Source organism: Rhinopithecus roxellana, chromosome 17, assembly GCF_007565055.1.
Source record: "Rhinopithecus roxellana isolate Shanxi Qingling chromosome 17, ASM756505v1, whole genome shotgun sequence".
Classification (NCBI taxonomy): Eukaryota; Metazoa; Chordata; class Mammalia; order Primates; family Cercopithecidae; genus Rhinopithecus; species Rhinopithecus roxellana.
The window spans coordinates 38,616,361-38,641,317 of NC_044565.1; the positions used below are offsets into that span (position 1 = coordinate 38,616,361).

At 37.7% G+C, this 24,957-nt stretch overlaps 1 protein-coding gene across 7 annotated transcripts in view; it reads right to left on the reverse strand.

Annotated features, from left to right (window-relative positions):
- Positions 1–24,957, reverse strand: part of EHBP1 (EH domain binding protein 1) — a 352,471-nt gene that overhangs the window by 294,174 nt on the left and 33,340 nt on the right. For all 7 annotated transcript variants that reach the window (XM_030921086.1, XM_030921089.1, XM_010369131.2 and 4 more), the window contains one exon: positions 16,534–16,591. In XM_030921086.1, the coding sequence (XP_030776946.1) occupies positions 16,534–16,591 (58 nt within the window). The remainder of the gene's footprint in view (positions 1–16,533; positions 16,592–24,957) is intronic.

Below are 24,957 nucleotides of genomic sequence, written 5' to 3' on the forward strand. Positions count from 1 at the left end.
AAAAATTATTTTTGTGGACTAGGAACTTTAAGATAAATTCATATTTTAAAAGAAAAAACGAATTGTATAACTTTGCATTTAAGTTCATTTCCCACTAAACTGTAATGTTTATTTGGGGCAGGTAAAGAACAGCATCAGTTTCTCCAGGTAACATTCCTAGTACTGATAATTATAGATATTTTTTTCCTCGTAAATCTTGATTATCAAGGTTCCCTAAGGAACCTCCACACCCCAAAATTTGGGGGTAACCACCATAGTTCTTCCTTTATGGCATCTCCAGTCAAAGTTGAACTAATGGAAGATGGCATGCCAAGACCTCTCAACTCAACTAAGTCTTCACCTCTATTGGCTACAGGACTGTCCATGGACATGCTATGAAAATTATAATAAAAGCTAACACTTACACAGAGTACTTTCTATGTGCCGGTCCATGTCTTAAGAATTTACTTATGTTAAACTCATTTAATCTACATAAGAACCTTATGATGTTCTTCTATTATTCATTCATTCATTCACTCATTTGCTCAATTAATACTATTTGCCAAGCACTGTTCTAGGCCCTGGAGGAGTGAAAACCAATCTGCCTTGGGGGAGTTTACAGTACAGTAGGAAGAGAACACAAACAAAACAATTAAGCAAAATATATAAAATGTTAGGTAGAGTTAAGTGCTATAGTGGAAAAAAAAGTAGGGAAGAAGAATTGGGGGTAAGAAAAGAGAGTATTTTTGAATAGGGTGCTTAGAGGAGACTTCATTGAGAAGATGACACTTGAGAGAAGGCCAAAAAAAGATAAAGGAATCAGACATGTAAATGCACGAAAAGAAGTTTCTAGGGAGAAAAAATAGCAACTGGAAAGGTGCTGAGGCACTTATATAACAAAGAGGGCAATGTGGCTAGAACAAGGTGGTCAAGAGGAGAGCAGTAAGACACAAGGCCAGAGAAATAAAGGAGAGTCCAATCATGTCAGGCCCTGGTATGTCATTGCAAAGACATTGGCTTGAATTTTGAGTGAAATGGGAAGCCACTGGAGGGTTTTAAGCAGAGGAGTGACAATCTAAGTTATGTTTCAATAGGCTCATATTGGTTAATGTTTTGAGAACAGGTTCCAAATATAAGAGAGAAACAGGGAGATCAATTAAAAATCTACTGCAGTAATCCAAGGGAGATGTGATGGTTACTTGGCTTGGGGTGGTAGAAAAGTGGTACAAAGTGGCCAGATTTGGGTCTCTTTTTGTATTTTCCAGGTAGAGTCCACAAGATGTGCTGCCTGATTATAAGAGACAAAGTAGCCAAGGCTGATTCTAAGACGTCTACCTTTTAGAAGAAAGGAATTGCTATTAACGGATAGTAGGCAAGACTATAGAAAGGACAGATTTGGGAAATAAGTTCAGAAGCTCTGTTTCACACACATTAAATATGAGTTGCCTCTTAGCTATTCAAGGGTGAATGTACAAATAAGCAGCTGGATTACATGTCTGGAGCTGCAAATTTGGGAACTGTCAGCATACAGGTAATATTTAAAGTTTCGGAATATAGATAATACCAACGGAGTGAGTACAGATAAATATAAAGGTCCAAAGACTAAGTCTCGGAGAAAAACATTAAACAGGTCAAGAAAATGAAGAAGGCAGCAGAGGCCCATCAGTTGAAGCAAAAGTGTGGTATCCTGAAAGTCTAGTGGTAAGAGTGTTTCAAGGAGAAGAGAACAATCACCTGTGCCAAATGTTGATGACAAGTCAAATAGGATGAGGCCTGAAAAATGGTCACTGGGTTTAACAAAGCAGAAGCCATTAATAAGGTCAGGTACAGTGGCTGATGCCTGGAATCCCAGCTACTTGGGAGGCTGAGGTGGGAGGATAGCTTGAGCCCAGAAGTACAAGCTCGAGAAGGCATTAATAACTTTACAAGAGCAGTTTCAGTAAAGTGATGAGAACAAAGACCTGATTGGAATGAATTTAAGAAAGAATGGGAAGAAAGAAATTGAAGAGAGCAAATATATTCAACTCCTCTGGGATGTTTTGCTGAAAGGAAAAGAAACAAGTTGGTGCTAGTGGAGAAAATAGTGGCAGAAGAGAATTTTAAGAAGAGAAAAATATTTTATGCTGATGAGAAATATTCAGTTGAGAGGGAAAATTTAATGATGCAGAAGACAAAGGGAGAATTGCTAATGTCCTTAATAGTATACAATGAGACAGATTGATCGTTCCTGGCAGCATAGACCATTCTTCCACAATAACAGAAAAAGAAGTTACAGTATATGAGTGCAGATGCAAGTCAGGCAGCAGATTTAACAGACTGAAAAACTGAGGGACAAACTTGCTCAAGATCACACAGAAAGGAAGTAGCAGAATTTGATTTGAACCTGGGCCAAGGAACCGAGAAGGGATCAAGATTAAGTAAACTTAGGTCCACGCAAATCTTATCACATCTTACTAGTTAAAATGCGAGCAGAAGATACAGGTTTAACAGTGTACACCAAATCCAACTTATGAATTGCCAATAATTCTCCCTCTATTCTCTTTCTATTGCCACCCTATGATAAAACTTCAGGTATAGAGATGGAAACAGAGGCTCATCACGAGACTTAGCATACCATAGTGAAAGGTACAGAACAGAGTTTTCTTGATTAAAAAACATCTCTCCAAAGATTTCTCTAGTCCCCTGCCTATTTCCATGCCTGTTGACAGCCCTAAAACAGAAACTCCACAAATTAAACAATCTCCATCTTGAAAAGTAAATTTCTGTGCACCCTAGATAATCAATCAAAACTCCACTCTACTTACTTAATTCTGAAAACTTATAACAACCTTAATTCTTATGGTTAATCAAGCTATTTTTCTGGTCTCTTCAAGCTTGCCATAATTAAATTTTCATAGTTTTCCCATGCAGTAAAAATGTAAGAAAAAGAGTGTAACCACTGAATCTTTTTAATCATCCCCAGCAGACAAGGCTATTTATTGAATTCTCAATGAAAAATACCCATCAGAGATTTTTAGACCTGAAGATACCCTTAGATTTAATTCAGATCTGGATAAGGAAATTGAAGCAAGCAAGGAGTAAATGGTTTGCATGAACTCATACTAGTAACCAGGAGGAGAGGCCAGACTTCGGGACTCACCTAACCCATACCATGCACTGCTCTATCCCTGATTCGCATGGTAGTCAAGAAAATAGTCTTCTATCCCTTAGGACTTAATATTTCTGTGTATGACACAGTGATCGAAAGTGGGAAAAGCAGGGAATATGAAGACCTTCCAACAACTGGGCAGAGTTAGGAGATGATAGTTTCAGATAATTTCCTCAGGTATCCTAAAGGTTGGTCCTCTAAATCCTCAGTCCTGGATCAGGGAATAGTAATTAGACTGCTGAACAAACAAAAATACAATCTGCTTAACAAACTAAAATCTTTTTATTATGATTAATAAAAGGAGACATAAGTATGCTAGTTCCTAAGTTGCTAGTACACTGCCACTTTCTTACCATTCTATCCAGGAACTCTCTCCCAGCAAAAAGGTCTAACCAAGTTCTGGCTTTTTGATATTCTTTCTGGGGCTGTACAACCTGGCTGAGTTAAGACACTATAATAGTATCAATTAGTCTAGCCAAATAGCTGACAATGAGTACAGTCAGGGCCAGCTTTCTATCGTTTAGCTAATTATTATATAAAGTTGACCTCGAACAACACAGGTTTGAACTGCACAGTTCTACTTACATACAGATTTTTTTCAACCAAATGCAGACCAAAAATTGTGTGTGCAAGATGTAAAACCTGCATGTGGAGGGCTGACTTTTCATATATGCAAGTTCCACAGGGCCAACGTCAGGACTTTATGTGCAGATTTCACTATACACAGGGGTCCTGGAACCAATCCCCTGTATATATGTAGGGACAACTGTACTACTAGAAAGCAGAGGATCAGTAAGTTTTTTTTTTTTTTCCCAGAGAAGAAACCAAGGACATTCAAAGTGGAAAATGTGACCAAAAAAATAGTGTTACTGTTTTCTAAGAATTCACTACAACTTTTACCTCAAACAGTGGTAATCTGAAGCTAGAAAAAGAATGACAAGTCTAATACAGGTAACTAGAAACAGTTATGGTAATAAACATCTAATTGTACTAACCCACAGAGACACTAATTTAGGCTTTTAAGAGGCTGACAGAGAAAAAAGCACACCACTGGCCGGCCATGGTGACTCACGCCTGTAATTCCAGCACTTTGAGAGGGTGAGGCAGGTGGATCACTTGAGGTCAGGAGTTTGAGACCAGTCTGGCCAACATGGTGAAACCCTGTCTCTACTAAAAATACAGAAATTAGCCGGGCATGGTGGTGGGCATCTATAATCCCAGCTACTTGGGAGGCTGAGGCAGGAGAATCGCTTGAACCAGGGAGGTAGAGGCTGTAGTGAGCCAAGATCACGCCACTGCACTCCAGCCTAGATGACAGAGCAAGACTCCATCTCAAAAAAAAAGAAAAAGCACACCATATTGGCAAACATCAGCACTAAGAGAACCCTGAGCAGTTTTCATTTTGAGTAATAGAAAGGATTTCCCTATAAAACAAGTAGGCACAGCAACACACATACAGCCATCTGGCTCTTCAGTATAGTTAGGAAAGGCAGATTATTTAATCATTTGTCAATATCCCAGTACAGCTAATGGCAGAAGAAATTAGGATACATTATCCTGGTCCCCTTCTACAATTTTTCTCACATTTCAAGTCACATCAAAGATCCTTTAACATGTGCCAAAAACAGACTTGGAAAAAGGCAACACTTCTCAATTTTGGGTGACTCTATAAAATGTCTCATTTGCTAATTATTTCATGTCATATTCTTCCCTAAAAAACGTGTACCTAGTACAGAACTAAGTACAGAGTTAGCAATCATTAATTATTTCTGATTCCTGTAAAATTGAAGTATTTCAGTGAAAATTTATAATTTTTAAAACTGCATATATCCACATAAGATGTCATATATAAAGTCATCTTAGAGTTGTCAACATCACTGTCATTAGACAAAGCTCTGCAGCTAGCTGTACTCTCCTTCTTGAAATGGTAGCACATTGTAAAGGCTGTAGCACAACCACAGAGCAAGGAAGTAAAGGGGGTAATGCCATGAAAAAAAAATGGTAAGGATTTTAAAGTTATAGTTTCCCTTTGGAATTCTCCAACCTCTCTGTGAGCCTAAATTTCTAGTAAGATAACAGAATTTAGAGCAACAGAACTATTCTGCCATAATTTTTCTGGTCTATCATAATTGCCCTGATTCCAACACTGTCACATATTGTACTGAAACATAATTTATTTAAGCATATACAAATCAACTGCAGCCTGACAAAATCTTTGTTATAAAAGCCATGACTTAAAGAGAAGAGGAAGGGAAGCCACATATTGTGATGGTAATTATTCTCTCAATCAAAACGTATTCCAGGATCAGAAGCGGTGGATCATGCCTGTAATCCCACACTTTGGGAGGCTGAGGCAGGCGGCTCACCTGAGGTCGGGAGTTTGACACCAGCCTGACCAACATGGTGAAACACTATCTCTACTAAAAATACAAAACTTAGCTAGGTGTGGTGATGCATGACTGTAAACCCAGCTACTCAGGAGGCTGAGGCATGACAATTGCTTGAACCTGAAAGGTGGAGGTTACAGAGAACTGAGATCACACCACCGCACTCCAGCCTGGGTAACAAAGTAAGACTGTCTCAAAAACAAAACAAAGATTATATAATGAGCTCTTGTATATTTAGCTCCAAATTCAGACATGTACTCAAAAAAGAGAGAGTAATAAACTGAGAAATAAATTTTAAATTAAATAAGGTAATGTGCCTTATTATTTTATTGTCTAATCAGGTAATGAACTGACTTATCTGGGTGTCAGTTCCAAATTTTAATCCACTACTTAAAAATAAAAATAGATACTGAGAATACTGAGAATCAGGAAAAGAAAAATAGTAAGCTACACAGATGCCAAAAAGAAATGATTACTGTAGCTGGGTATGGTGGCTCATGTCTGTAACTCCAGCACTTTGGGAAGCTGAGGCAGGTGAATCACTTGAGGTCAGGAGTTCGAGACCAGCCTGACCAACATGGTGAAACCCTGTCTCTATTAAAAACACAAAAATTTGCTGGGAATTGTGGCGCATGTCTGTAATCCCTGCTACTCGGGAGTCTGAGGCAGGAGAATGGCATGAACCCAGGAGGCGGAGGTTGCAGTGTGCCAAGATCACCCCACTGCACTCCAGCCTGGGCGACAGAGAAAGACTCTGCTGAAAGAAAAGAAAGAAAGAGGAAGGGAAGGAAGGAAGGAAGGGAGGGAGGGAGGGAGAGAGGCAGGGAGGGAGGGAGGGAGGAAAGAAGGAAGGGAAGGAAGGGAAAGAAAAGAAAGAAAAGAAAGGGAAAGGAAAGGAAAGGGAAGGAAGGAAGGAAGGAAGGAAGGAAGGAAGGAAGGAAGGAAGGAAGGAAGGAAGGAAGGAAGGAAGGAAGGAAGGGAGGGAGGGAAGGAAGGAATGATTATCGTGTACTTCAAACTCTTTCTAAAACATAGTACAAAGAAAAACTAGAATATATTCTGCTAGCCTGTGCAACATGGTGAAATCTCGTCTCTACAAAAAAAACAAAAAATTAGCCAGCTGCTTGGGAGGCTGAGGTCAGGGGATCACCTGAGTCCAGGGAGGTCGAGGCTGCAGTGCTGTGATCATACCACTGCACTCTAGCCTGGGCAACAAGTAAGATCCTGTCTTAAAAAATATATATCTTGAGGTGGCGCCCAAGATGGCTGAATAGGAACAGCTCCAGCCTCCAGCTCCCAGTGTTAGCGACAAAGAAGATGGGTGATATCTGCATTTTCAACTGAGGTACCCGGTTCATCTCACTGGGGCGTGTTGGATAGTTGATGCTGGTCCGTGGGTGCAGCCCAACCAGCAAGAGCTAAAGCAGGGCAAGGCATCACCTCACCTGGGAAGCGCAAGGGGGAAGGGAATTCCTTTTCCTAGCCAAGGGAAATTGAGACACACAACACCTGGAAAATCGGGTAACTCCCACCCTAATACTGTGCTTTACCAAGGGTCTTAGCAAATGGCACACCAGGAGATTATATCCCACACCTGGTCCAGAGGGTCCCATGCCCACGGAGCCTCCCTCATTGCTAGCACAGCAGTCTGAGATCTAACTGCAAGGCAGCAGCAAGGCTGGGGGAGGGGTGCACACCATTGCTGAGGCTTAAGTAAATGAACAAAGGCGCCAGGAAGCTCGAATTGGGTGGAGCCCACCGCAGCTCAAGGAGGCCTGTCTGCCTCTGTAGACTCCACCTCTGGGGACAGGCCATAGCTAAACAAAAAACAGCAGAAACCTCTGCAGATGTAAAAGTCCCTGTCTGACAGCTTTGAAGAGAGCAGTGGTTCTCCCAGCACGGAGGCTGAGATCTGAGAACGGACAGACTGCCTGCTCAAGTGGGTCCCTGACCCCGAGTAGCCTAACTGGGAGACATCCCCCACTAGGTGCAGATTGACAATCACACCTCACACGGCTGGGTACACCCTGAGACGAAGCTTCCAGAGCAAGAATCAGACAGCAACACTCGCTGTGCAGCAATATTCTATCTTCTGCAGCCTCCGCTGCTGACACCCAGGCAAACAGGGTCTGGAGTGGACCTCAAGCAAACTCTAACAGACCGGCAGCTGAGGGTCCTGACTGTTAGAAGGAAAACTAACAAACAGAAAGGACACCCACACCAAAACCCCATCAGTACGTCACCATCATCAAAGACCAAAGGCACATAAAACCACAAAGATGGGGAAAAAGCAGTGCAGAAAAGCTGGAAATTCAAAAACTCAGAGCGCATCTCCCCCTCCAAAGGAACGCAGATCATCGCCAGCAACGGAACAAAGCTGGACAGAGAATGACGTTGACGAATGGAGAAAAGAAGGCTTCAGTCAATCAAACTTCTCAGAGCTAAAGTAAGAACTACGTAACCAGCGCAAAGAAACTAAAAACTTTTTGAAAGAATAGATGAATGGATATTCTTCTTTTAAAAGAATAGAAATGGATAACTAGAATAATCAATGCAGAGAAGACCTTTAAAGAACTGATAGAGATGAAAACCATAACACGAGAACTACGTGACAAATGCACAAGCTTCAGAAACCGACTCGATCAACTGGAAGAAAGAGTATCAGTGATTGAAGAGCAAATGAAGGAAATGAAACGAGAAGAGAAATGTAGAGAAAAAAGAGTAAAAAGAAATGAACAAAGCCTCCAAGAGATATGGGATTATGCGAAAAGACCAAATCCACGTCTGATTGGTGTGCCTGCAAGTGACAGGGAAGATGGAACCAAGGTGGAAAACACTCTGCAGGATGTCATCCAGGAGAACTTCCCCAACCTACTAAGGCAGGCCAACATTCAAATTCAGGAAATACACAGAACGCCACAAAGATACTCCTCCAGAAGAGCAACTCCAAGACACATAATTGCCAGATTCACCAAAGATGAAATGAAGGAAAAAATGTTAAGGGCAGCCAGAGAGAAAGGTCGGGTTACCCACAAAGGGAAGCCCATCAGACTAACAGCAGATCTCTCAGCAGAAACTCTACGAGCCAGAAGACAGTGGGGGCCAAAATTCAACATTCTTAAAGAAAAGAATTTTAAACCCAGAATTTCATATCCAGCCAAACTAGGTTTCATAAGTGAAGGAGAAATAAAATCCTTTGCAGACAAGCAAATGCTGAGAGATTTTGTCACCACAAGGCCTGCCCTACAAGAGATCCTGAAGGAAGCACTAAACATAGAAAGGAACAACTGGTACCAGCCATTGCAAAAACATGCCAAAATATAAAGTCCATCGATGCTAGGAAGAAAATGCATCAACTAACGAGCAAAATAACCAGCTAATCTCATAATGACAGGATCAAGTTCACACATAACAATATTAACCTGAAATGTAAACGGACTAAATGGTCCAATTAAAAGACACAGACTGGCAAATTGGACAAAGAGTCAAGACCCATCAGTTTGCTGTATTCCGGAGACCCATCTCACATGCAGAGAAACACATAGGCTCAAAATAAAGGGATGGAGGAAGATCTACCAAGCAAATGGAAAACAAAAAAAGCAGGGGTTGCAATCCTAGTCTCTGATAAAACAGACTTTAAACCATCAAAGATCAAAAGAGACAAAGAAAGCCATTACATAATGGTAAAGGGATCAATTCATCAGGAAGAGCTAACTATCCTGAATATATATGCACCCAATACAGGAGCACCCAGATTCATAAAGAAAGTCCTTAGAGACTTACAAAGAGACTTAGACTCCCATACAATAATAATGGGAGACTTTAACACCCCACTCTCAACATTAGACAAATGAACAAGACAGAAAGTTAACAAGGATATCCAGGAATTGAACTCAACTCTGCACCAAGCGGACCTAATACACATCTACAGAACTCTCCACCCCAAATCAACAGAATACACATTCTTCTCAGCACCACATCGTACTTATTCCAAAATTGACCACATAGTTGGAAGTAAAGCACTCCTCAGCAAATGTAAAAGAACAGAAATTATAACAAACTGCCTCTCAGACCGCAGTGCATTCAAACTAGAACTCAGGACGAAGAAACTCAATCAAAACCGCTCAACTACATGGAAACTGAACAACCTGCTCCTGAATGACTACTGGGTACATAACAAAATGAAGGCAGAAATAAAGATGTTCTTTGAAACCAATGAGAACAAAGATACAACATACCAGAATCTCTGGTATACATTTAAAGCAGTGTGCAGAGGGAAATTTATAGCACTAAATGCCCACAAGAGAAAGCAGGAAAGATCTAACATTGACACCATAACATCACAATTAAAAGAACTAGAGAAGCAAGAGCAAACACATTCAAAAGCTAGCAGAAGGCAAGAAATAACTAAGATTAGAGCAGAACTGAAGGAGATAGAGACACAAAAAACCCTCCAAAAAATCAATGAATCCAGGAGCTGGTTTTTGGAAAAGATCAACAAAATCGATAGACCACTAGCAAGACTAATAAAGAAGAAAAGAGAGAAGAAACACATAGACGCAATAAAAATGATAAAGGGGATATCACCACCGACCCCACAGAAATATTACCATCAGAGAATACTATAAACACCTCTACGCAAATAAACTAGAAAACCTAGAAGAAATGGATAATTTCCTGGACACTTACACTCTCCCAAGACTAAACCAGGAAGAAGTTGAATCCCTGAATAGACCAATAGCAGGCTCTGAAATTGAGGCAACAATTAATAGCCTACCAACCAAAAAAGTCCAAGACCAGAAGGATTTACAGCCGAATTCTACCAGAGGTACAAGGAGGAGCTGGTACCATTCCTTCTGAAACTATTCCAATCAATAGAAAAAGAGGGAATCCTCCCTAACTCATTTTATGAGGCCAACATCATCCTGATACCAAAGCCTGGCAGAGACACAACAAAAAAAGAGAATTTTAGACCAATATCCCTGATGAACATCGATGCAAAAATCCTCAATAAAATACTGGCAAACCGAATCCAGCAGCACATCAAAAAGCTTATCCACCATGATCAAGTGGGCTTCATCCCTGGGATGCAAGGCTGGTTCAACATTCGCAAATCAATAAACATAATCCAGCATATAAACAGAACCAAAGACAAAAACCACATGATTATCTCAATAGATGCAGAAAAGGCCTTTGACAAAATTCAACAGCCCTTCATGCTAAAACTCTCAATAAATTCGGTATTGATGGAACATATCTCAAAATAATAAGAGCTATTTATGACAAACCCACAGCCAATATCATACTGAATGGGCAAAAACTGGAAGCATTCCCTTTGAAAACTGGCACAAGACAGGGATGACCTCTCTCACCACTCCTATTCAACATAGTGTTGGAAGTTCTGTAGGGCAATCAGGCAAGAGAAAGAAATCAAGGGTATTCAGTTAGGAAAAGAAGAAGTTAAATTGTCCCTGTTTGCAGATGACATGATTGTATATTTAGAAAACCCCACTGTCTCAGCCCAAAATCTCCTTAAGTCGATAAGCAACTTCAGCAAAGTCTCAGGATACAAAATCAAACGTCCAAAAATCACAAGCATTCTTATACACCAGTAACAGACAAACAGAGAGTCAAATCATGAATGAACTCCCATTCACAACAGCTTCAAAGAAAATAAAATACCTAGGAATCCAACTTACAAGGGATGTAAAGGACCTCTTCAAGGAGAACTACAAACCACTGCTCAGTGAAATAGAAGAGGACACAAACAAATGGAAGAACATACCATGCTCATGGATAGGAAGAATAATATTGTGAAAATGACCATACTGCCCAAGGTAATTTATAGATTCAATGCCATCCCCATTAAGCTACCAATGACTTTCTTCACAGAATGGAAAAAACTGCTTTAAAGTTCATATAGAACCGAAAAAGACCCCGCATTGCCAAGACAATCCTAAGCCAAAAGAACAAAGCTGGAGGCATCACCCTACCTGACTTCAAACTATACTACAAGGTTACAGTAACCAAAACAGCATGGTACTGGCACCAAAACAGAGATATAGACCAATGGAACAGAACAGAGCCTCAGAAATAATACCACACATCTACAGCCATCTGATCTTTGACAAACCTGACAAAAACAAGAAATGGGGAAAGGATTCCCTATTTAATAAATGGTGCTGGGATAACTGGCTAGCCATAAGTAGAAAGCTGAAACTGGATCCTTTCCTTACTCCTTATACAAAAATTAATTCAAGATGGATTAGAGACTTAAATGTTAGACCTAAAATCATAAAAACCCTAGAAGAAAACCTAGGTATTACCATTCAGGACATAGGCATGGGCAAGGACTTCATGACTAAAACACCAAAAGCAACGGCAACAAAAGCCAAAATTGACAAATGGGATCTAATTAAATTAAAGAGCTTCTGCACAGCAAAAGAAACTACCATGAGTGAACAGGCAACCTACAGAATGGGAGAAAATTTTTGCAATCTACTCATCTGACAAAGGGCTAATATCCAGAACCTACAAAAAACTCAAACAAATTTACAAGAAAAAAGCAAACAACCCCATCAAAAAGTGGGCAAAGGATATGAACAGACACTTCTCAAAAGAAGACATTCATACAGCCAACAGACACAAGAAAAAATGTTCATCATCACTCACTATCAGAGAAATGCAAATCAAAACCACAATGAGATACCATCTCACACCAGTTAGAATGACAATCATTAAAAAATCAGGAAACAACAGGTGCTGGAGAGGATGTGGAGAAATAGGAACACTTTTACACTGTTGGTGGGACTGTAGACTAGTTCAACCATTGTGGAAAACAATGTGGCAATTCCTCAAGGATCTAGAACTAGAAATGCCATTTGACCCAGTCATCCCATTACTGGGTATATACCCAAAGGATTATAACTCATGCTGCTATAAAGACACATGCACACGTATGTTTATTGTGGCACTATTTACAATAGCAAAGACTTGGAATCAACCCAAATGTCCATCACTGACAGACTGGATTAAGAAAATGTGGCACATATACACCATGGAATACTATGCAGCCATAAAAAAGGATGAGTTCATGTCCTTTGTAGGGACATGGAAGCAGCTGGAAACCATCATTCTCAGCAAACTATCGCAAGAACAGAAAACCAAACACCTCATGTTCTCACTCATAGGTGGGAATTGAAAAATGAGATCACTTGGACACAGGAAGGGGAACATCACACACCGGGGCCCATTGTGGGGAGGGGAGAGGTGGGAGGGATAGCATTAGGAGATACACCTAATGTAAATGACGAGTTAATGGGCACAGCACACCAACATGGCACATGTATACATATGTAACAAACCTGCACGTTGTGCACATGTACCCTAGAACTTAAAGTATAATAATAAAATAAACAAACAAAAAAACAAATAAAAATCCCCTTCCATGGTAAAAGAAAAATAAAATAAAAATAAATATGTATATATATATCTCTCTCTCTTCTCTGACCAATAGTTGCAGAGATTTGTTCCTCCTACATGAGTTCAACGGTACTTAGCAGCAAGTAATGTATACTTTAAAGGAAAAGCATCAGAAAACAGAAAGGTCTTTCAGAATAAAAAATGGTTCTAGTCTTTAGATTTAATGTAACTGATAGCTAACTTAGTAGCTGGAAACAAACGGTTTTCAATACTTCTAAAAGGTCATGGATCTCACTCTCAAGATTTTTTTTTAAGTTGCTTAACTTTTAAAATAATATAATCATTTCCTTCATAGTTTCTGGAACTTATTTTTATTTCCCTATTTAGCTTATTATGTACAATTTATAAAACGGCATTTTCTTTCTTTTTTTTTTTTTTTTTTTTTGAGATGGAGTTCCGATTTTGCTGCCCAGGCTGGAGTACAATGGCATGATCTCAGCTTATTGCAACCTCCACCGCTCGGGTTCAAGCTATTCGCCTGCCTCAGCGCCCGTGTAGCTGGGATTACAAGCATGTGCCACCACATCCAGCTAATTTTGTATTTTTAGTAGAGATGGGGTTTCACCATGTTGGTCAGGCTGGTCTCGAACTCCTGACCTCAGGTGATCCACCTGCCTCGGCCTCCCAAAGTGCTGGGATTACAGGCATGAGCCACTGCGCCCAGCCTAAAACGGCATTTTCATAAATACATGAACATACTGCATCATAGTAACTTTTCACAAGAAGTACATTTGTTTTAAGAGAAATCCAATGATTCTAACACATCCAGTAAAGATTTTAAAATATTAAGAGCATGACACATGGAAAATTCATTCAACAATAAGTAATTTCTTCCAGAAAATATTATATTCTAAGAAAACAAACCTGTAGCCTCATATGTTTGCATTTTGGATTCAAACAATGTTTGATATAATATGAAAAAGAATCTGAACCTAACAGAAGTTATTTGACTGACTTTTCAATCTTTTCAATGTAAATGCAATGAAATAAAAAAGAATATCAAATATCAAATATAGGTTTTTCTTTTCTTTTCTTTTCTTTTTTTTGCAGAGATGGGGTTTTGCCATGTCACCAGGCTGGTCTCGAACTGCTGGACTCCAGTGATCCAACTGCCTCAGTCTTCCAAAGTGCTAGGGTTACAAGTGTGAACCACCGCACCCAGCCAGGATATTCTTAATTGACCTATAATCTAATGTATTTCCTTATGTTTCTCATTTTCTCTTAGAAAATAATTGCCATCTAATTTTTTTTCAAACCCTGAATGTGGCGTTCAAGCTAATTATTAAAAGAGATAAATTGTTATTTGTTGATAACTAAAAACATTTAGAGGCTATTTCTAAAATGTATAGGTCTAGTCATATTCACCTGTTATACTTAGTGGATAAATTTATATTGGTCCTTTCCACAAAAGCTTATATTGACGAACAAATGTTATGTTTCTTTTTAGAACCCTTTCTCATATGTTAATGGTAAGAAAGCATTCAAATTACAATGCTCCCAAACTATAAACGTATGCTTTAAAGATGTTGCTGCTCAGGATGTGAGGCAACTGAAACTCTTCAATATTGCTGGTGAGAGTGCTTGGCGATTTCTTACAAGTTAAAAATGAACCTACCCTATTACCTGGTTATGCCTTTCCTTGGGATATGCTCAAGATAAAAAAATATTTTTCCCCAAAGACACTTGTACAATAATGTCTATAGCAGCTTTATTCACAAGAGTAAAAAACTGGAAAAAAAAATGTTCATCAACACAGGAAGAGATAATTAAATTGTAGTATATTTATATGGTGGAATACTACTTAGCAATAAACAAATAAACTACCAAAACAGCACGAATAAATCTCAAAAACGTTATGACAGGTGAAACAAGCCTGACTATACTACTGTACTATTTTACATGAAACTCAAGAACAAGCAACACTAGTCTATGGTGACAGAAAATCAAAACAGTGTTCACCTCTGAGAGTTGGAAACTGCCTAGAAGAGGAACAAAAGAAAAAAGTGATGGAAACACTCTGTATCTTTACAGAAGTGGTAACTATATAAGTATACACATTGATCAAAGCTTACTGAATTATAAACTTAAGCTCTGTGTATTACACACATGTAAGTTTTAGCTCAATAAAAATAAAAGACTTAAAAAAATGCCCTAAATAAAAAATTTTAAATCCAGAAAATCATAGAATTTCAATTAAAACTAATAAAGTTTTCTTTATACAGGTCTACCTGTAGAAAAACCAACATTCAATAAACATTCTTTGGTCATTGTATACCAATAAAAAATATAGTCACATTTATTTATAGAACAGAATTTTGTTTTTAGAGACAGTCTCACTCTGTCACCCAGGCTGGAGTGCAGTGGCACAATCCTAGCTCAAAAAAGCCTCAAACTCCTGGGCTCAAGTGATCCTCCCACCTCAACCTCTTGAGTAGCTGGGACTACAGGTATATCAACACACTTGGCTAATTTGCTTTTGTTTTTGCTTTTGTTTTTGTTTTTGTTTTTGTAGAGATGGGGTCTCACTATGTTTCCCAGGCTGATCTTAAATTCCTAGCCTCAAGTGATCCTCCTGCCTTGGCCTCCCCAAAGTGCCAGGATTATAGGCATAAGGATAGAATATGACCAGGATAGAATTTTTAAAATATCTGTAGATCTGTTATTGAATTTTATAAAATTTTGTTCCACTCCCCACAAACAAAATTATCAGTACTAAAAGAAATTTAAATCTTTGAAAAACCCAACTCCTCTTCTGCAACCCAACAACAGACTCAGATAACTCGTAACTCCTTAAGTGTGCCCTAACTTTGTCATCTTGTAATCTAAATAAATTAATCTCAGGTACAATTGTGTAAGTGGCACCTGTTTAATCATTAATTCTTAACACTGTAGTACAGAGAAGTTACTTAACTATTATGTTATTCAAGGCTCCTATCCTAGTCCATTTGGGTTGCTGTAACAACATGCCACAGACTGAGTAACAAATAACGAGCAGAAATCTATTTTCTCACAGCTCTAAGAGCTAGAAGTTCAAGATCAAGGCATCGGCATCTGGTGAGGGCCTTCTTATTGCATCCTCATGTGGCAGAAGGCAGAAAAGAAAAAAGGAAACAAACTCCCTCTATCAAGCCCTTTTATAAGGATGCCTAATTCAACTCACAAGGGAGAAGTCCTTACCCTAATCACTTCTTAAAGGACCCCCCACCGCCTTATATTAGGTTGGTGCAAAAGTAACCGCAGTTTTTGCTATTAAGGCAAAACCGCAATTACTTTTGCACCAACCTATTCTATTACACTGGCAATACCTAATTTTTTTCAAACCATAGCAATTACCAAATTCAAGATCAAAACTCAGGTATCTGGCTCCCATTTTAAGAACAAGCAGTTAAAAGATTATAGCATCTGATCAATCCATTTTCAGTAGACAATCAAGAAAAAAAAAATCAAGTAACATTTAAAAATATTCTACACTGGAACCAGAGCAGTTTGCTAATTTGTATTCAACATTTAGGTAAGAAATTTAGAAAACACACTAACCTTAGAAGACTTCCTTCGGCTTCTTCTGGTCCAAACTACCACCAGTTTATCTGGTTGCCTGCCAAACAGAAAAAAAAGTTAAACATAATTTATCTTAAATAAAGTTTCATTTTAGTGCCTTCAAAAGAGCAAAAATGTCATCTGCTTTAGGTTACATAGAGCAGCTACTGTTACAATAAAGCTCTATCAAATATAGACGTTGACTACAGATGTGATCTAATTTGCATAACTAATATTTCCTCCTTGTCCTTTTCTAACAATACTTAAGCAAGTTAATTCACAGGGACAAACCAAGTAAAATAAAATATTTAGAACTGGTTACTATTTTAAAAAGAAAAAGCACACACATATCTTCTCCAAAAATTAATACCATACTTCTCACACATTATTCCCTTTAATGTGAAGTAAATAGGCATAAAAAGGGCACTTCCAAAATAATTTAAATCTATGAATTCACTACTTTTGCATCTCTATATCTCATGAACAATGCTTGTGGTTTTTAAAACATTATTGTAGCCAATCATCTCAATTATCTTCATAAAAACAATATGGTACTGAAAAAATAGGCAAGGTACATATTATTATCCCTATTTTAATTAAGCTTAAAAGACTATTAAGTTAAATAACTAACCAAAAGCTCTGGCAGAACCAAGACTGAAATACAGTCTTCTAAACTCAGATTTCTCTTCTTTATCTTCCACTAATATAAAGTCAAACAAAAATAATACATTTTCAGGTAATACTAGGTTGGTGCAAAAGTAACTACAGTTTTTCCCATTCCTTTTAATGGCTAAAACCGCAATTACTTTTGCATCAACCTAATACAACTAAGTTCTCTTTTGTTCTTATGAAAAACATCAAGACTATAAGTTATTTAACTTAAATTTTCATTTAAAAAAAACTTAGATAAAAGCTTCTTAACCAAGAAATGAATGTCATACTCATCTTATTGACCTTCACCACTTTCTATATCCTGTTCATTGTACACTGGAATCCCTTGCCTTCAGCAGATAACCTTTCCTTCTGTTTCATTTAATTAAAAACATATACATACATAAAAGGCCTCCAGCCTTAAAACTACTCACTCAGTGATCCACCTACAAACCTATATGAGAGTTATACCAATGGAAACACAAACAACTGTTAAAAGAAAAAAAAAAAAAAAACACCTTGTTCAACACAAAAAACCTGGACTAGGACAATTACAGTGAGTAAGGATGGGGTGCAGTATAACAACATGATAGATGGGGTTGGGAAGAAGGTATGATCAATGATGGCAAGTTAACAAGAGGAGAACAGTAGCCAACAAATGTAAGCTACCTCATTTGAAAACATTGATGGCTTGCCAAAACATTTACCTAGATTACTGCACTAACCTCTTCACTTATGCTCTCATCTCCACAGCTCCAGCCCAACTTCAACTCTGAAATTATATTTCGACAGTACTTTTATAGAAATGCTATCTTACAGTTTTTCCTTGTTTATCACCATACGCTGGGCTCTTACACTGAAGGTACTACCAACTGGCCCTTGCAGGTTGAATTTTACAGGCTTATTTGACTGAAAGAGTATTCTATTTTATTTTAGTTTTAACTTAAACTCTTTTAAAAAGTTCTTATGCTGTACAGATTAGGAGAGCCTCTAACACTACAAACTGCTTCACACGTGACCAGCTTCACTGTTTAAAATGATCTATCTAGACCCTATGTGCATTTGGCCCTGCAACACCCTTGTTTCTCAACATGGCTTATAAGGTATTTCACTCACCACTTGACTCTGATCTAGCTCTCTAACTGTATAACCTGCAAATATCTCATAGGCATCTTGCTCTATAACCAACCTCTGAACACATATTCCTTCATTTCTTCACATCTTTGCAATGTTACAACGTTTAAAAAAAACAAAAGAGCAGACACAAAAACTTCCTCTTCCATTTTTCTACCTAGTAAACTCTTAATTTATCACTTTCTCTGTGTAACCCTGACCATTTCTCATGTCATCTCCTGCCCCATCCCCTCCCACCCATCCCATATTCCAAGCCTCAGAGTTAATTACACCTGTGTTCCCTAATAACCTAGACACACCTATTTTCTATTTTAATACTCTGTATACCTTGTATTGTAAGTATTTATTATTTCTATCTCTCCCACTAGATTGCACTATTTTATCAACCATATCTTATTTATCTTTGTATTCCTAGCAACTAATAACCTAGTACGAGGTTGAGGCTCAATGAATATGTGGCACTGAATAAACCTTAAGTTTCATCCAAGAACTCCCAATTGTTTAATTATAATTGATGAGGTCCAACTGAAGCCAGTAGCTATATAATACATCATCCCTGCAACTCATCCAAGCTTTGCAGGGATCCTCATCCTGGCTGCACATTAAAATAAAAACTCTAGGGAAGTATTTCTAAATATTGATACCTAGGTTCCAGCCCTGGATAATCTGATTTAATTGGTCTGGTGTGCAGTTTTTTAAATTCCACAGGTGATTCTAACGTGCAGCCAAGGCTGACAACCACTGTTTGACTTGAAAGTCTAGTGAGGCATTACCTGTGATGGCAATGAGAGTGTCTCCCCTACACAACATCCTCCTAGTGCCACCTGAACTGTTGCCTCATTCTAGCACCCTCCTGCCACTCAACACATCTCAGTCCTTGAGAAAATGAAAGCTTTTTTAGCATAAAAAAGCAAGAAGGGCGGTCTCCTAAGCTATATGTATGCCTGATGTCCCAAGAATGTAAATAGATCATAAGTCACTTATTTAAGAATGCCCCCAGAGATAGCTAAACATTTTTGTGATTTTAAGTCAAGTTCACATTTTAAATATCTTCACTAGAAATCAGTCCACCATTTTATTATCAGGAACAAACTGAGGCAGAGTGTTCTAAAATAAAGAACTGCTGTGAGTTATTATTCTCAACAGAAGGGTACCAAGAACCACATAACTGGCTATCCACAATTAATATTTTAAGCATTCATGCTACACTAGAAAATAACCATTAAATATTTACTTATGTACTCCCAAGAGACCAGAGACAGGACAGTTGTGAGAGTTTTCTCCAACTACCAACAAACCTACAATCATATAATTTCCTGTCAAAAAAGTCAAGAAAACCTGATAGGGTTTCAGAGAGAATGCAACAATTGCATATTTAACATCTCTATCCCATCACTTCAGTTTAGTTAGTAGGTAGCCCTATATGTAATATACACACATTTTTATCTATTACATATGAACATTTTATGGACATACACATAAAATGTATGCACAGTCACACTTCCTGTGAAATCTGTCTAAAGGGCTCCATTGGAAAAGTTGAGGCCTTTTTGTGGGCTTGTTCAAGGAAGGAAACTGTGCATTTAAAAATAAAGATTTAACACCTTCTATCCTGTCTTCAAAGCCATTAAAAAGGAACATCTTGAATCTGAAGGTGGCATGCTTTGTCTCAAATTGTGCTCTTGACGTCAAATTCTGGAGAGGAAGAAAGAAGCTAGGAAAAAGGACAGGAGACAGCAGTGAAGAAGAGCAGAGAGGACTGAAGTAGAGAAGAGAGGAGAAGCTAAAAGGAGAGCTACAATATTCAGATTATAAAGCAATTAGCTTGAGCTTTCCCTGGCATGCGACTAAGGCGTGCCCTCCTCTTCACCACTAAGTGAACTACTGTGTATGAAAACTAAGTTTAAAGAAAAACATTTCTGGCTTATTTTAACTCCTTTACTCTTTTCCACTCTCTGATGTATGACACACGTGTGAGGTGAAACTTGAAAAGCCATGAGAAAAACCCGAAACTATCACATGAAAATCACTCCCATCACTTTCCATAATCATAATAAGCATTCGACACGTATTTTACTGAATGTCTGCTATGTTCCTGGCACCATGCTGAGCAATGGAGACACAAGGATGAAAGAAAGATCCATTGGAAATTCACAATCTAGTGGGGAGACAGACCATTAAACCAACTACCCTAGTCCAGGCACAACCTTGGAGAACACAGAGGAGATGAAAAGACCTTAGCTTAAAGAAACTATTTATAAATATCTCAGGAAACAACATGAACAGTGGCAGAAAGAACCGGCCCAACCACAGAGATTACTAGATTTAAAATTTGTAAAAACTGTAATTTACAATGACACTTTCAATGTAAAGCCCAACAAAAGATGAGTGACTAGTTATAGTATGTCTGTTTATTAGAAAATCACAGAGGCATTAAAAATATTTTCTAAGAACATTTGCAAACATAGGACAATGCTTAGGATATCATGGTCTGTTTGTTTAGTATAGATTTTGATTTTTCTATATTATATAATAAGAGAAGAACCAAAAGGAAATACCTCAAAATGCTATCTGTGTTTATTACTGGGAAGTAAAATTACATGTCATTATACTTTTCTGTATTTTCTACCACGAATTTATATTACTTTATGCTGGTGGGAGGTATTTAAATGTGGGGAGTGAGCTATTAAAAATAAATCAGTTGCACACTTACTAAGAAGTAGAATAAATACATATAAATCAGCACTTTTAAGTTTGGAATTAATTATGAACAGACAGAATTAAATAAATTAATTTTTTTAAATTTCAGAGAAATCACAAAGCCCTCAAACAACTAAACTAATTTGTTTTCCAAGTCCATAGAAGTGGGGGAGTAGTATTCTTTGTCTTAAGTTAACGTAAATGTTCCCCTAAGATCGGAGCAAAATTTTTAAATAGGCCCCACTTGACTCTGGCAACCTCCCCTCCTTTTTTGGTAGCTCCTTCCATTCCTGGCCCATTCTTTCTCAGGCACTGAAAGTCAACATGACATTCCAGTCTGGGCTGGCCAGACCCAAACAATAATATGACAAATGCTTTTCAGACCACTCATTTTTTTTCTACATCAATTAAAATTCCCATTTCTCCAGGGTATCTTAGAAGGTTATTAAGAGGAAAGGAATCCGGGGAAAAAACTCGTATTAATTCAAGAGATATGAATTTATAAAAGTGGACCTTTCAAAGATGACATAGTACAGTTGTCCCTCCATATCTGTGGGGGATTGGTTCCAGGACACCCCACAGATACCAAAATTTGAGGATGTTCAAGTTCCTTATATAAAATTATGCAGTATTTGCATATAACCTATACAAATCCTCTTGTATACAGTCACACACTGCTTAACGATAGAGATATAGTCTGAGAAATGCATCATTAGGCAATTCTGTCCTTGTGCAAACATCATGAGTGTACTTACACAAACCTGGATGGTATAACCTACTACACACCTAGACTATATGGGAGAGCCTATTGCTCCTAGGCTAGAAACCTGTACAGCATGTTACTATATTGAATACTGTAGGTAATTTTAACACAATGGTTATTTGTGTATCTAAACATATATAAACATAGAAAAGGTGCAATAAAAAATACAGTATGATAATCTTATGGGACCACCTTCAGGCATGTGGTCTGTTGTTGACCAAAACATTATTCGGCAGTGTATGAGTAAGTTTAAATCATCTTTACATTACTATACCTAATACAACAATGTAAATACTATGTAAATAGTTGTTATGATATATTGTTTATATTATTTTTGTTATTATGTTGTTATTTCTATTTTTTTTCCCTGAATATTATCAAGTCACGGTTCGCTGAATCCACAGATTCAGAACCTGTGGGTAAGGAGGGCAGACTGTATGTAGAAGAGAATTCTAGAGCAGGAATTAGGTCTGATACTAAGTGACCTTAGAAATATCTCTTTCTTTCTCTGAGCCTATCCCCAAATTTGGACTTCACTAAAATCTCAACCAGTTAAAAAACAAAAAAACAAAGAAACAATAACAACAACAACAAAAAAAAAACACTGACACTAATTGGCTAAGTATTTGGTGGTTTAAAAGCAAAACGAAAAATTCAGAAATAGGGTAAAGAATATGAGGCAAGGATATTTGTCTCCTGTCTATTAACAATCTAGAGGTAGCTAATATTACCACCTTTGAACAACATTATGAAAGGGGAAGTAATAACTTTTAGCAGAGCAATAAACTGACTATCAGATTTATGCTCCCTGTCCAAGGCACAGTGTTAATCATGAGAGGTGTTACAAGAAGTACCCTACTCCCAGCCCTTTCCAACCGCCACCACCATGTTGGCATTAAGATGGGGCCACATCATACTTCTCACCACTAGAACATAAGAAGGGGTCTATGTCACTTCTGGAGTAAATGAATAATAAACTAGTATATTTTCCCCACACTATCTAAATGGACAGGATTCTAGAACACACAGGAGGGCATAGTCGTAAGACAAGAGTTGCCTGGGCCCCTGAATGACCACACAGAAGGTCAGCTGACCTGGAACACCCTCTCTACATTGAGAAGTGAGCAAAAAATAAACTTTTGTTAGGTTAACCAACTTGGATTTCTGGGTGTATCTGCTACAGTAATCCCTCAATGTTCTAGAAAACTCAGTAAATTAAAAAAAAACACATAACAATAATAGTTGCTGTCTTGTAAAAGCTTACATTTCAAAGTGCTGAGACCAAATTTATCCTTTTTATGTCCTATCAGTTTTCATTTGTATGAAATCACTGTTCCAAAAAATAAAAGATAGCTGTACCTCAAAACTTGGAAAGCCTCCAAGCTTTTCCTAAATTAAAAATAAGGAACTTTGTAAGTCTTTGGAACACAAGAAGTACAGCACATTTCTCTCACTACAGAATCCAGAATATGCTTAAAATAAGAAAAAAAGAGCTCAAAACATTAATACCAAATTTAACTGAATAGGCACTTCACTAATAAGGTTATTTCTTTTAGGGAAAAGGACTCTTAGCCATAAATGAACATTTCATGGTAGGATGCTGTGAAAATTTAAACAAAAAAGAGGGAGATTGTCTTATCACAGAAATACTCTAACTTTACTATTTCTCAAGTAATTATTTTTATTCTTCAGTAGGTACATGTGCCTCCTATTAAACTACCACTACTACAGCTCCAGGTAATTATACTCCTTTACGCTTACTCATAAGAGTTATTTAGCAAGCTGCAGTAATTATTCAATAGGGAAAAAATTATACAAATACAAGACAAAGTACATACACAGGATATGTTTCTTTTCTGTAAAAATAAAGGACAATTCTAATAATAAAATATGCAAAACATCTTTGTCAGTTAAATAAAAATACTTTGTTTTTTTACTTATATTTTTGTGTCACTCTATTGTTTAAAAAATATTTTAACAGAGCAATTACTTTTGGTTAAAAATAACTGATAACGCAAATGAACTTTTCTGACAGGTATTTCTAATATCTATATGCCAGTATTTAGAAACAGCACCTCAAATTGAGGAAACATAGTTTGATGTTTGGCATATTACAGCAGAGTGTACTTTCAGATGGGCCATCAAAAATAAATAAATAAATAAATAAATATCTTACTAACAACAGTATAAAGAATTTACAATTTTTCTTTCTTTCTTTTCTTTTTTTTTGAGACAGGCTCTCACTCTAACCCAGGCTGGAGCACAATGGAATGATCATAGCCCACTGCAGCCTCAGACTCCTGGACTCAAGCAATCCTCTTGCTTCAGCCTCCTGAGTAGCTAGGACTACAGGCACATGCCACCACAACAGCTAATTTTAAAATTGTTTTGTAGAGATTGCTATGTTGCCCAGGCTGGTCTCCAACTCCAGGCTTCAAGTGATCCTCCTGCCTGAGCCTCCCAAAGTGTTGGGATCTCAGATGTGAGCTACCACACAAGCCTAATTTTTCTAATATAAGGATATTTGTAAGACAAACAGCTCTATAATGAATCACTGCTGTATATGTATGCAATATTGGTCTTCTCAAATAACACTTCATACTTTATTGTTTTATAGTATCACCCATAATGATTCCTTTAATTTAGCATATTATTTACTCTTCTCTTTTTTTCTAGACCTATTGGAAGAAGACTCACATGTCACTAAAACAAATATTAGTATACCCAGGTTATATACCTGGTTCCCTGGAACTGAAGTTAGTAGAAAAACAAACAAACAAAAAAGAATCTATCAATCTGACCATTCCTCAGCCCAAACAATCATATTCACAATTTCATCTCAACACACTTCTATAATTACTGCAATTGTGTGTTTTGGATGACTACATTTGTCTGTCTTGTTTCTGACCATAAGGGTCTCAAGAGATTTCCTGGTATTCAAAAAGCATTTATTAAGAAGAGGGCAGAAAAACAATATGATAGATAAAAGAATCACAAGAAGACAATTTTCTTCTGGTTGCATCATCTAAGCCTCAGGATGTTCCTCAACTGTGAAATTAGAATACAGGACCAATGTAACGAATAGTTAAGATATATGAAGTGCTTAGTGGAGGGCTTTGTTTTCAGCAACTTCTCCAAAAACATTAGCAACCAGTCCGTGTATACACACAGAGCTT